The sequence below is a fragment of the Spermophilus citellus genome (assembly GCF_964194105.1).
Source record: "Spermophilus citellus genome assembly, chromosome: 2".
Taxonomy (NCBI): Eukaryota; Metazoa; Chordata; class Mammalia; order Rodentia; family Sciuridae; genus Spermophilus; species Spermophilus citellus.
In genome coordinates this window covers 163163846-163177406 of record NC_138183.1, presented here as the reverse complement: position 1 = coordinate 163177406, position 13561 = coordinate 163163846, and the positions used below count along the sequence as shown (strand labels likewise).

General features: G+C 37.4%; 1 protein-coding gene across 1 annotated transcript in view; it reads right to left on the bottom strand.

The window, feature by feature from the left end:
• The window catches only part of GUCY1A2 (guanylate cyclase 1 soluble subunit alpha 2), a 297421-nt gene that overhangs the window by 266087 nt on the left and 17773 nt on the right, over positions 1–13561 (bottom strand). Inside the window, exon 2 of the mRNA XM_081278772.1 lies at positions 4874–4935. Coding sequence (XP_081134898.1) covers positions 4874–4935 — 62 coding nt within the window. The remainder of the gene's footprint in view (positions 1–4873; positions 4936–13561) is intronic.

Below are 13561 nucleotides of genomic sequence, written 5' to 3'. Positions count from 1 at the left end.
AAAACAAAGGCTCAGGGATTTCAAGTAACTTTCTAAAGATTATTCAATAGTAGAACATGACTTTACGTCTAGTAAGTCTTATCCATCTACCTCCAAAGCACAATTTCTCCCTTTGTTTCCAGAAATGATTGTCATGTGGATCAGCCAACTGCATGGGGAAAGCCTGCATGGGCAGCACCACCCAATGGCTGGGGGCCCAGATGGAACAAAGACCCACAGAGAGAAGAAAAAGCACAAGAAAATGGCAATAAAGACATTACAAAGAAATGTCATCATAAACAGATATTCCTCAATCCTGAGTTCCTCTTAATTCCTAAACTGAATCCCTGTCTCCTACTGATCCCTTATACTTCTCACTGTGCTCTCTATCCTACATAGCCCCAACAGCTTATCCATTCTGTAGAAACAGAGTTAAAGACATTCACCACCCATCTCTGATTTTATATTGAAGGAAGAAGATTGCTACACAGACAAGAAGCTCTCCAAGTCAACACCAATGTGTAGAGTTCATAGAGTAATCAGAGTTTCCACAAAGTCAATCAGATACACAGGGCAGAATATTAAGTATAAATGAGAAAATATGTATATGAATCAGTATAATTTATGTCATGAAGAAAAAGGCCCAGGATACTAAAACTATAAAATTTACAACCATAATATACACTGGAGATTATTTTAACCCCTCATTTTGCACATACTTCCCATGCATAATCGACTCTCTTATTCACTATGCTACTAAAAAACTATGTATACATACCTCTAGCATGCAATTTATTGATTTATTCATTCCCTCCCTCCAAGAAAGATCTTGATTCCTCCTACATGCCAAGCACTTATGTAAAAGTAACATGGAAAATGAGACAATGAACAAAATAATATCAGCTGATGATAAGCCCTATGAAATGAAATCATAAAGGGTAGTATAAGAGAAAATGACTGCAGGTGGGCTTGGAGGACTCCTTTTCCTTGGGTGCTCAGGACAGGCTTGTCTTAATAGATGACCTTTGATCAGAGACCTGAATGCACAAAAGAAATAAACCATGTAAACATCTGGGTACAGAGCATTCCAAGAAAATGGAACATTACATACAGAGCCCTTGAGGCTGTTTGGTACAGTTGAGGAACCAAGAGTTGAAATGTAATGAAAAGAGGGACGGAGTGATAAAACAAAAAATTAGAAGCATAAGTATAGATCAGATAACAGAAAGAATCAGACTATACCCTATCAAAATAAACCATTATATGGTTTATAGTAGATGTTTTGAAGTGTGATCTCTGGACCAGCAACATCAGTATTACCTGGAACTTGATACCTCCCCAGGTGTACAAAATTAGAAACTCTGGGGGTAAATGTGGTGGTTAATCTTTGCTGTCAACCTCATTATTGAGAGATGCTTGGAAAATTTAGTCTGGCACACTCCTGGGTGTGTCTGTGAGGGTGTTTCCAGAAATGATTGTCATGTGGGTCGGCCAACTGCACGTGGAAGGCCTGCATGGGCAGCACCACCCAATGGTTGGGGACCCAGATGGAACAAAAAGTGGAAAAAGAAGGAAGCTAAAACACACATGCATGATCAACTCTTCTTAAACCACTGAGATTTTTACTGTTGCCCATGGACATTAAGCTCCAGGTTCTTCAGCCTTCACACCCAAACTTGCACCAGCAACTCTCCATGGAGCTTCTAGGCCTTCAGTCACAAACTGGGGCTGCATCATTGGTCCCTCTTGTTCTGAAGCTTCCAGCTTCTTGGACCAAACAGCTACTTGTTTCCCCAGTGCCTTAGCCTACAGATGGCCATTGGGAGACTATTCAGCCTCTGATCGCGCGCATACACATACACACACACACACACACACACACACACACACGCACACAAAACATAAGTTCTATTGGTTTTATTTCTCTGAAAAGCCCAAATACAATAGGTCCAGAAAACTTCATTTTAAAAAGACTTCAAGGGGCCACTGATGCACATTAATATTTGAGAACTATTGGTTTCAAATAAGAAAGTAGCATGATCTCATTTTTTAATTACTTTGGTGTAGTGATAACCCAGTATTAAGGGACAGTAGAAGCCAGAAAACTAGATCAGAATCCCTCAGTGAGAGATGATGATGGCAGTAGAGATGAAAGGAAGATTTATCACACAGCATGAATAAATTATTTTAGCACTCTTTTTCCCAATGTAAGTGATCTCTATGAATAAATAAATGAATGAGTGAATGGATAGATTAAGGAGTAGGATAAATGTTTAAAGATATAGTGGCTGGCACAGAAAGGTTATCTTACTCCCCAAGAGGACGTTCTCTCATCTACTCCCTCCCAATCCTCCATCTGTGATCCTTTGAACAGCTGCTCCCTGAATTCAAGTCTAGGTCTTAGGAGACGAAAAAAGCCTCACAGAGTTTCTATGGGCAACCAGCATAAGAATTCAAGGAGCATGATACACTATTCCAGAGCTCTGATAAATAAAGCAGCTCTAAGGCAGAGTTTTGAGAAGAGGAAAGGGAGGATGGAAAGGTCAGTGGTTGGAGGGTAAATTAAGAACTTAAAAAGAGAAGGGCTAACCCCTACCCTCTCATCCACCCTGATTCAGCACAAGTCAAGGCACCTAAGCTGAGTTACTTCAAGACAAGCCTTAGGAAATCCCTATTTCAGAAAATAAAAAAAGTATCTCCTTCTCTCTCTCACCTCCCCCCAAATATGTAAAATAATGCTTGTCATTACTTATTCTCCATTGCCTGAAATCCCCTTAACTGTAAGAAACACATTCCTTTTCACAGTTAGAGATAAAAACCCTTAAATTGTGTTTTCTTAAGAGAAACAACACATAGGTGTGAACACATTTTAGTCCAAGTGTTAGTGATATTAGCTGCTCTCTTTTTGCAGTTTTGAAGAGAGCAATAGAAAACAGAAAGATGGAGTCTAAAAGGCAAAAGAGGGAATTGGGACCTGAAGTCATAAGATGAGAAAAAGTGAAGAAGGGAAGACGAAGTTAAGAAAGGCAAGTGTGACAAACTGCTGCCGGCCAGCCCTGTCTGTGCCCAAGGCATGAGGCAAAGAGAGAGCAAAGTTGCTTCACATCTGAGAGTCAGCCACACCCAACAAAAGTTCGCCAGTAGCTCTTTTTGGATCAAGTTGGACATCAAAACCGACCTCTAACAAATTCTCTTTATTCTTTATGTTACATCTATAATAAACAAACTAGGAAAAGACCAGTTAGGCAATGAACAAGGACATCACAGGCCATGTCTGTCTAGAGAGGAGAGCTGAGGCTGTTAGGTAAAAGAGAATGCACCATCCCACTAATGGCAAAAAAAAAAAAAAATGTTCTGCTGATTATTGCAATATACTTATCTATTTTGATCATATCTTAAGAGTGCTATTCCAATTTGCCTTGAAGCTCTAGTTGAGTTCAAAAGTGAGAATATCATCTCAGTTATTTAGTTTTAGAACAGAGAGAACATTCATAATTCTAGAAACTAATTTGGGTTTGATGATTGGTGTTATCATAAAAATATTAATAGCAATTAATAAACATAAGAGCAAACATTAGTGATGGCCACATACAAGAAACTGTTCTAAACTAATTTAATCCATACACCATACTTTGAAAGTAGCAAGCTCAATGAGAGTGATTAAGTTTTATTTTAGAATGTGTGGGGAAAGATTAATTTGACATTCTTTAGCTCCATTAGGATAAACCATTTGAAATCACTAATGGCCTCAAACTAAAAGCCATCTCATGAGTTTAAATAATGTTTTTCCTAGTACTGCACTCTTGAGGATTAGTATGACAAAATTTCAAAGCAATTCCCTTTGAAATGACAATTAACAATCATCAAGCACTTAAAAGTACATGGTATTGTACTAGGTACCAAGATTAATTTTTAGTTCCTTTTCTTCCCTTCTGTTTTGTTAAAATAAAAAAAAAATCACACTACCACAAAATACCCAAAAATATGTACTAATCCCTATTGCAATGACCACTAGCCATAATGTAAAATGATCCCTGATATTTTAAGAAGTAACAGGTTTTGAATTGTGACTTCTCAAAAGTTCTTAAAAATCTTACAAAGATAAATCACTGTAAGCATATAAAGAATACCAACAAGGTGATTTAAAAATGTACATTGCCTCTAATGTCAATGAATTTTAAAAGCTACATTGCACAAGAAAGTAAATTTAGGCTTTTATCAAGCAATTGCCTTTTGCCAAGCAAATCAAAATCAAAAGTATACCTGGTTCTCATTTAGAGTTTTCTGTTCATAAAATACTTTCATTGAAATTATATCATTTCATTATGACATCTGATCTTTGATTTAGTTATTATTACCATCATCACATTTTACAAAAGAGATAAAAGTTCTAATTGCTGGAGAGACCTTGAATTCCTACCTTTTGATATCAAATCTTACTTCACACCATATCCTATTTGAGAAATATGGAATAATTCAGAAAAATATGTAGCAAGTTACTCTAGCTAAACCAATAGGTATTTTGATTAAACTCTGCCTAAAGATTCTAACATTCAAAGCCTCTTAGTTGGTATCAATAAATCTTACCACAGCAGGAAGGCCAAATTATGAGATTCAGTCATGGAATGAGAGTGTAAGAACACAAGCAGGACAAAAAGGAAAGGAGAACAATAACAAAAAAGAAACTTCATGTAAAAGAATTAAATACAAATAAACCAAAGGAAATCACTCCAAGGGACCCTCATCAGTCCCCCCCACACACACACTTTGAGAACATAGCTGCTATGAGATAAAGTTGACATATATAACAAAATGACCACATGTTCAACACCTGTTTGTAAGTAATCACCTTTAATTTTGTCCCCATTAATGACCAAAACCCATTTTTACTCACCCAATAACTTGATGTTCATAATACTGCAATGTCCTCTTGAGAGTTTGCTGTATCGTCTGAGGCTACAGGATAACAACAACAACAAAAATACATTATCAGCAAATCAGTGTCATTCCCGTTTTAAGCATTCTAAGCAAAGATGCAGCTTTTAATTTATCTCACAAGTTTTCACTTTATAATATGAACACATTTTGCACTGGGCCATATATTTTCCCTGCAGAAACTAATGAGGCATTCAGAATTTACCCAAAATTTCCCAATTTCAAGTATGATAGTATTTTCCAGTTTTTTTCCTCAATTTTGTTTTGAACCATCAATGAATTTCAGTGAAATACTCATTGGCTGCCTACAATCAATGGAGACCTTGGGAGCAGTGGGAGGGTATACTACAGAAATCTAGGTCACAGTTCTTCCTGCCCAGCTTGTATATCTGCATGAGGTAATGACCAACTGAAATGAAAGGGAACATCTTAACATTTTATGCTTTAACAAGACTTTCAAGAATGGTGTAGCAAGCAGCAATAAATTGAGTTATGCAGCCCACTATATAACAAGAGACATTTTTAAAATTAGATGATCTTTCTTTTTTCCCCATTAGTTGTACATCTGAGAAGACGAATGGGAAAGCTAGAGAAGGATGGGAGGCAGGTGGTCCAGAGCCCCACAGCCATCACTTCAAGTAGCAGTCAGTCTGACTTCCTCAGTGTTCCAAGAGATTTCAAGCAAGGATTCTTTCTGGAGCCTCCTACAAGGGCCACAACTACTATGGGGGAAAAAAATGGGGTCTGTAACAAATATGTCAGCAGCTCATGACTGAATTTTATAATCCTCTCCTCCCCAGGACAGCTCAAGATAGGGTTTTTAAATTCTAGATCAAGAAGTTATTTTCTGACTTATTTAGGCTATCGGGCCTGAACTTGGAGTTTCAAACTCAGGGAACTATGAATGCACTCAAATATCCCAGAAAATAGATTCTATTAAGAAGTTATGGGGCTGGGGATGTGGCTCAAGCGGTAGCGCGCTCGCCTGGCATGTGCAGGGTGCTGGGTTCGATCCCCAGCACCACATAAAAATAAAATAAAGATGTTGTGTCCACCGAAAACTAAAAAATAAATATTAAAAAAAATTATCTCTCTTAAAAAAAACTGAATTAAAAAAAGAAGTTATATTAAGAAAAGTCAAATTCTCAGCATCAAGAGAATAAGCTTTTTAAATAATAAAAACCTATAATTAATCAAACAGAAAAAAGCTATCAAAGACTTATCAAAATATTGATCCATTATATAACATAGAACCTTTGAGATATGAGGCAGAACCCTAACTTGGTAATCTCAAGGGCTGCTGCTAATTAACTACACAAACTTAGTACCTATAAAAAAAGGTAATCTGTAAAGACATCCAGCATGGTGTTGGCACCTAAGAAGAATTAATACATATCAATATCTAATCCTACTCCTTCAAAGTGGCTGTCTTAAAGATATAAATCAAAAGAGACTACAGAGATCTACGTCAGTTTTCACTTGGACCCTCTTCATGTTCATCCCTTTATAAAACATGCAAGATAGGTGTGACAATCTCCCTAACACTCATCAAACCTATAACCTCCTCCTTGGCAGGAAATGATTATTTTAAAGTCAGAAGAAAGAGAGCTTAAATTAAACCAGGGGCATCCACTGAGACCTACTCTTCACTATCACATAGAAAGACCCTTTCACAGTGTGAATCTAAGGCCTCAAATATATTCTTCATGTTAGCCAAGCCAATTCACAAATTAATTTTAGGAAAAAAATCAGTATCTGAGTGTTCAAAGGAAAGGTACAGAGCAACTTCTTTCAGCAGGTATTTTCCATTTACACTGGGTTAAAAGATTATCTCAAATGGATACAGATGTTTCTATTCATCAGGCTAGAATCAAAACAGAGTAAATGCAATGCACCTAGGAAAGAATAATCATTCCTGAGCCAAGAATCAGTGGAGCAGCTGAGCGATCTAAAGAGAATGAAGCAGATGCAGTGGTTGTAGTATACATGAAAAATACGCCGTAACAACCTAAACCATGGCCAGCCTGAATCAATCATCATCAGTCACTGGCTCAACACCCCTGGGATCTGGGGCTCTTGCACTGGGTTGGCAGTTTCTAAGCTAAGATAACTTTCCCTTTGGCAACATGCCCCCAAAGCAGTGAATATCCACAGAGGGATTATCCTTCCAATAACCTCTGGTCACAAAACATGGAAGAGAAAGCAGAAAGTAGAGTACACAGGGCCAATTAAGACCAGAATGACCTCATTTGTACAAAAGGACATTTTTTTCCTATACTAGGAATTTCCCAGTCATTAAAAAAAGACATTTGTTAAAGGACTTAAGCTCTTTAAAGAGCTGACTTCTTTATGTGTGAAGCAATTACTTCCTCACTTGGTAGGAGTTACATTTATAGTTTACAAATATGTTAAAAGGAAATGCTCTTTGGGCACAACCTGCAAAGCTTCAAGTTAGTAAAGCATATATATACATACATATCTCCTTGTTCTTGCAGAAGCCAGTGGGCACAAGCTAATGGCCTACACCACAGCACAAAGGCTGACTTCCCAGCATCTCCTGCAAGCCAGTACTGACCTCAACACAGTTCCAACCCCTCAGAATGTCTCTCCACACTTCAGTCTTTAGATTCTGACTGATCACCTCAATCTATGGCCTGATTGGTGAGAGACATCTTCGAATAATCTCAGGGTCTCTCTGACCTGAATAAAGAGCATGGAATGAAGACCACAATGGGACAAAGCCTCCCACAGTGATAACTTCTGCCTTGAGACTGGTAGAGGCCATTTATTCATCAAACTTTTACAAAGTGCTCGAGCTTGACAATGATGCAGGTCAAGGTATAGAGTGGGAAAAGCAAGGGCTTTGCACTCACACAGTCCTTCTATTCTCTCCTTCAAGAAATGCAGCTCCTTAGCTGTGTTCTACTATGAAGTATTATCCAATCCTTTTCCAGCCAATATCTCATGCCCCTTATATGTATCTACTGTTTCCTTTGAGAAGGAATTAGAAAGATGATTTAGAAAAGCAGCTGTAAGGTCAAACTAAGTTTAAAAATCAAGCTCTGTGACTTACTATCAGATGACTTCAGACAGTTTAAGCTCCATGAAACAGATTCTTTATGTACATATTATTTTTAAGGGAATTAATTGGAATAAGCAGTCCTTGGCATATAGTATGTGCATAATAAATGATAGTTATGGCTATGCCAAGCAGGAAACCTCAAAACTGTCACTATCTAGTGGAGAAACACAAGGGGTAGGTCAGAAAATCCAACCAACAAGTGTAGTATGTGGTAATTTTCATTATCAAAAAAAAAAAAAAAAAAAACAGAGCCACCTCCATTTCTAATAATGAAAAGTTGGCTCCCAGTCCAGTACACATAACAAAAATGAAAAAAAAAAAAAAACAGAAAAATGGCAGGCTAATTTCTCAATATTTCTAATGAAGCAATAAGATCAGTCCAAAGAGATGACAACACAAACAGAATTCTCAAAATTAAGATTGAAAATAACTCGGAAGTCATGCCTACAAGAGGGAGGAGCACTAAAACATCACAGCTAAGGAGAGGACCCCAGGCATCATACTTTACAACTAACAAGAAACAGCCCATGAATTATGAAATCTCCTTCCTTAGACACAAAGTATGTACCTTGGGAGAGCTGCAAGTCCTAATAATTTTAAAGCCCTATGCAAGAGGATCCAAAAAACAGAGTGAAGAGACAGAACTACTTTTATTTTCATTAAAAAAAAAAAATCAAAGAGGGCTGCTATGGTTCTCTGTTTCCTCCAATAGGCTTCCCCATTGTTCTAACTCAACACAAAGAAGCATGGGTGGAAAATAGCTGACAAAAGAAAGCAGCCACCTGTGTCCTGCACAAGCATTTTCTGGGGCTCAAACAGAGGATACCCTGAAGCTTCCATCACATGACAAAAAATGATCTTCGTCACTAGCCTCATGGCAGCATCACTGTACTTGGTTAGCAGTGACTGACCCTACAGACTTAATGTTTCATTCATGAAAGGTCATGGGATCCAAACAGGCAATCATGAAACAATCCCAACAGAGCCAGAGATATGATCCCTGAAGAGTGGGAGGGAGCAGTTCCCAGCAGCTGGCCCTGCAAGCTCAGACAGTCCTGCTGAGGCTCCCACACAGTCCCTGCTCTGGATATCCGAGCCAGATGGTGCGGGGATCAGGCAGAAGGCAGAATCAAGATATGTGTGTGTGTGTGTGTGTGTGTGTGTGTGTCTGTGTGTGTCTGTGTGCGTGCACACGCGCGTGCGTGCACACACACACACACATGCACACATACACAGCATTAAACACAGTTGTATGTACAAAGTGCATGTTTATCTCATCAGAGATGAAGTAGAGGCTCAGGGAAGTTAAACAAGTGCTACAAAATCACACAGCTCTAAGTGAATAAATCCCTGCAAGCCAGGAAGAGCTACATAGCATGTCTTCTTTTCACTAGATGCCCTTGAGAATCCCTCTCATCTCTCACATACTGTGATTCTACATTCTTATTTGACATACACAGCCCTTCATCATGCCAAGGAAGAAAAAACAGATAACTAGAAAATAAACTTTTTCATTTCTGTTCAGTAGCACACACAAGATTAGATTTAATGAAAACTATAAAGATGTTTCCTTGCATAAAAGAAACACCCATCAATATCTGTTATCATTATATTTATTTAAATGTGATAAAATGATCTATAATGAAACTAGGGCTGGGGTTGTGGTTCAGTGGTAGAGCGCTTGCCTAGCACATGTGAAGCACTGGGTTCAATCCTCAGCACCACATAAAAATAAATAAATAAGTCAATGAAATATTGTGTCCATCTACAACTAAAAATGTTTAAAAAGCATCTGTCAATGCTTCTGGGTATCCTCTGTCAATGAAACTAAATGATATGGGTATATTCTGAACTACTATCACTCTAAGCGAGTAGTTTTCAACCCCACATTACTATTACCAAGGAAGCTTTTAAAATTTTTCAGTGTCTGAGTGTCCCCCACAGACTTTTCAATTCAACTTGTATGGGGGGACCCCGTTGCCTCTAAAGTGTGTGGTTAGGATTGAGATGTTTCATTAAAGGCATAAATGTGATGAACTAGACCAATACTCCATAAAACTTATCTGAATAAGTCAGCGGAATGAGAGTGGTTTCTTTGTTCAAATATCAAGGCAAGTAAGCTTCTGAGAGATGCTCACTCATAATTGCTAAATTCAAACATAGTCCCAGTTAGCTGTCACTAATGGCTCATAATCAAATATGAATTTGTTAGACAAACAAAGAATTATATTGCTTGAAGCATGAATATATGATTTTTTTTCATTTCTGAGTAATTCACCCTCATGCACATAAGTCAGCATTCAGTTCTGTGCTGATGTGCGTATAAAAACATGACAGCTATTACGATTACTGTACTTCATGCCTGCCACCACTTTAAGCCCCTTCTGTATATTAACTCCCTTGATCTTCACATCAACATTACGAGGTAAGTATTGTTATTTTCCTTTTCTTATGGATGAGAAAACTGAGACAAAGAAATTTTAATTTGCCCTTTGTCACACAGGTAAAAAGGAACAAAGCCAGGATTAAAACCCAGGTAATCTGGCTCCACAATCCAATAACAAAAACTTAAACCTATACTGTACATAACGCTGAATGTTTTACATTTGGTAGAGCACTTTACCATGCATGTTTTTCATATATGTTGTCCTTACTGATTCTTGCACCTATTCAGTGAAATAGTCAGACTAGTGTTATCACCATCTGAATGAAAAAAAATAACCAAAATAAGAGAGAGAAAGTGACCTGCTCAACATAACATGGCTAATAATCAAAGAAACCCTCTTTCAGAGAGAGATCAGTTCCTCCCTGAGGAAACTATTTTCAATACCAAAGAATTGTTTAATGTTAACACAAAATTAAAGAATCACATGTATACAAACCAATTGATTTTTTCTTGAGAACATGTAACATTCTTTAAATCAAACCTGCACTAACAGGAAGGCTAATGGGCAAAATTATGAAGTAGATCTTATGTTAAATGCACTTCCACATTCCCTTCCTTAGCTATCTCTCACCCCCTGGCTCAACTCTTCCCCAGCCTTTGGGCTCCCAGAGTCTCCATGCTGCCTTTTGATAGACCCCAGTCTCTACTACCACAATCTAAACTCCCAGAACAGGTACCTCAAAAACTTTTATTGCATATTGTCCTCTGTCCCTCCACAAAATGTCAAATCTTCTTAGTGCCCTGATTTCATAGAGTGTTCAGGAAGAATCCCGTCTCATTCCCTCAAAAACTCAACCCTCAGTCCTAAGGTAAATGGTGGTATAAATGTGCTTCTCTCCAAATCATAACACAGTCTGAACCTCCAGTGGTGAAACAGACTTGTTCTCGAAAGATAAGCTGGAGAGAGGGGAAAGAACCCACCCATCTTATCCTCCAAATCTCAACCTGGAGATCACCACCTTCTCCACAACATAAGAGCATTTTGCTTATTAGGACCCCCTATGCCAAATTCCATCATATCAAGAAATCAAAATATCTTGTAACTATGCCTATAGACATCGATGGATTAAATTATATAACTGTCATTGTTAATAAAATTAATCAAAATAATAAGTCACTTCAAACAACCCATTCACTTCTGAAAGAGACATATTATAGTTATCATTAATCTTACTAAATATCCAGACATGATATTCTTTTCCCACCCTGTGACTGAACTTACTACATATAAACAAAAAAAAATAGACTGCAAATTAAATATAGAACTTTGAGTCAGGACCTTGTATTTCAAGACCAGCTGTGCTACTGACCTTTTTATAAAATTAGCCCAAATCTCTTCACCTGGGAGTAAGAAATCTTGGGAAAAAAATTCCTCCATTTTCCCATCTGAAAAATACTTACAAGAAATGCATAGTTCTCAGGGTCATTTTCAAGTACAACATTGCCACGTGAAACCCATGTAAGCTGTGTCAGAATACACTGGTGATTAGAATACCTTCTCTGATCTCACAATTTAGAAGTATGATAACCTTTCAAATCTAGAATACCATTTTAAGTGATCAACACCAGTAATTTAATGAACCAAACTAGTAGTACAAATGATTTTTTGCAAAAGGCAAAAATGATACATGTGCTAAAAGATAAACATAAAAGTTAGAGGTGCACTATAATATAATTGGCATTCTTCCATCCATACTAATTGAACATCTGCAAAATTTCACCCAATCTCTACTTGATTCTCCTGGTAAATATGAATATACAGTTGAGTGATCTTATTAGGGAGGAGAATAAGGACTAACATTATGCTAATTTACTTAAAAGAACATTCAAACTCATATCCTTTGTCTTATTAGAAGTATGTTCTAATTAGCAATGCACAGTGGCCATTACTGTTGTAATTATTGATTAGAACTGAATATACCTAACATATAATCAATATGATAATTAAATCTTCCTATTACAAAGTATGTTTGCTTTCTAAGTATTTTCCCCTTTGTTATTTCAGTTAATGCTTTTCCAAAAAGTAGACATTGAATTTCAACTTGTTATAAGACCTAATGCTATCAATACTAATTTTAACTGAAGACATCCCCTTGAAATGAAATGAGAGTAGTCATTTATTTAGCTTTTTTCCTGCCTTCAAAAAGGATCACATCCAAGAATGTCTGATGTCTTCAAAGAATTCCAGAGAATCATACCACCACCATGGTTTTGCATAACACCTCAGTCTATGGATCACTTATTTTTCCTCTCATCACAGTAGATATCCACAACAATCCTCTAAGCCTCAGATTTAATTATTCACACTTGACAGAAGAAAACCGAAAATCGGAGGTGAAAGTGCTTGCCTCAGCTACAAGGCTGGAAAGAAGCAAAGACGTGGGTCTCCTGTGCACTCTCTCTCAAAAACTGCTGCCTCCATCAGTAACTCATTTCATATGGGTGATCATTAGGAAATTCTTCCATGGGTCAAGTGAAATTCCTTATTTCCATTTATTGTTTGTCTTTAATGGTTACAAAAAAGTGATGGTATCAACTCACTTTCCCAAAGTTTTGATGTTTCATAGTTATTTGAATAACTCTTATGATCACTACTTTCTTAACAGGGAAATTTTAGGCAATACATGCTTTACTGGTCACCTTCTTAGTCCTTTTGGTTCAGTCTGAATGAAAATACCAACCAAAACAAGATAGCATTGTTTCCACACACTGTCTCAGGAAAACGGATCATGCCATATCTAAAGCTTCCAAGGGCATATGGCTCCACACTTGAACCCTTAAGCCAAAAAGAACCACATAAATGGCACAGGGCTGATGGCTTTCAAGTCTAAACAATGTAACAGCAGCCAACAATGTGCAGAGTGCTGAGTGTCAGGCATGTCCAACATGTTACATGCACCAAGTCATTTGATCCTAATAGCAATCCTGTAAGGGAGGAAGAAGCATTACCCCAATTTTGTAAATGTAAAATACTGAAATCCAGAGAGGCTAAAAAAAAATTAAAACTTGCCCAAAGTCACTTAGGTAATAAGTGTCTGAGTCAGAATGTAATCTGAGTGCCTCCAAAAACCAAGCCTCTAACCATCTCTAAATTGAAATACATTGTTCTATCTTCACCA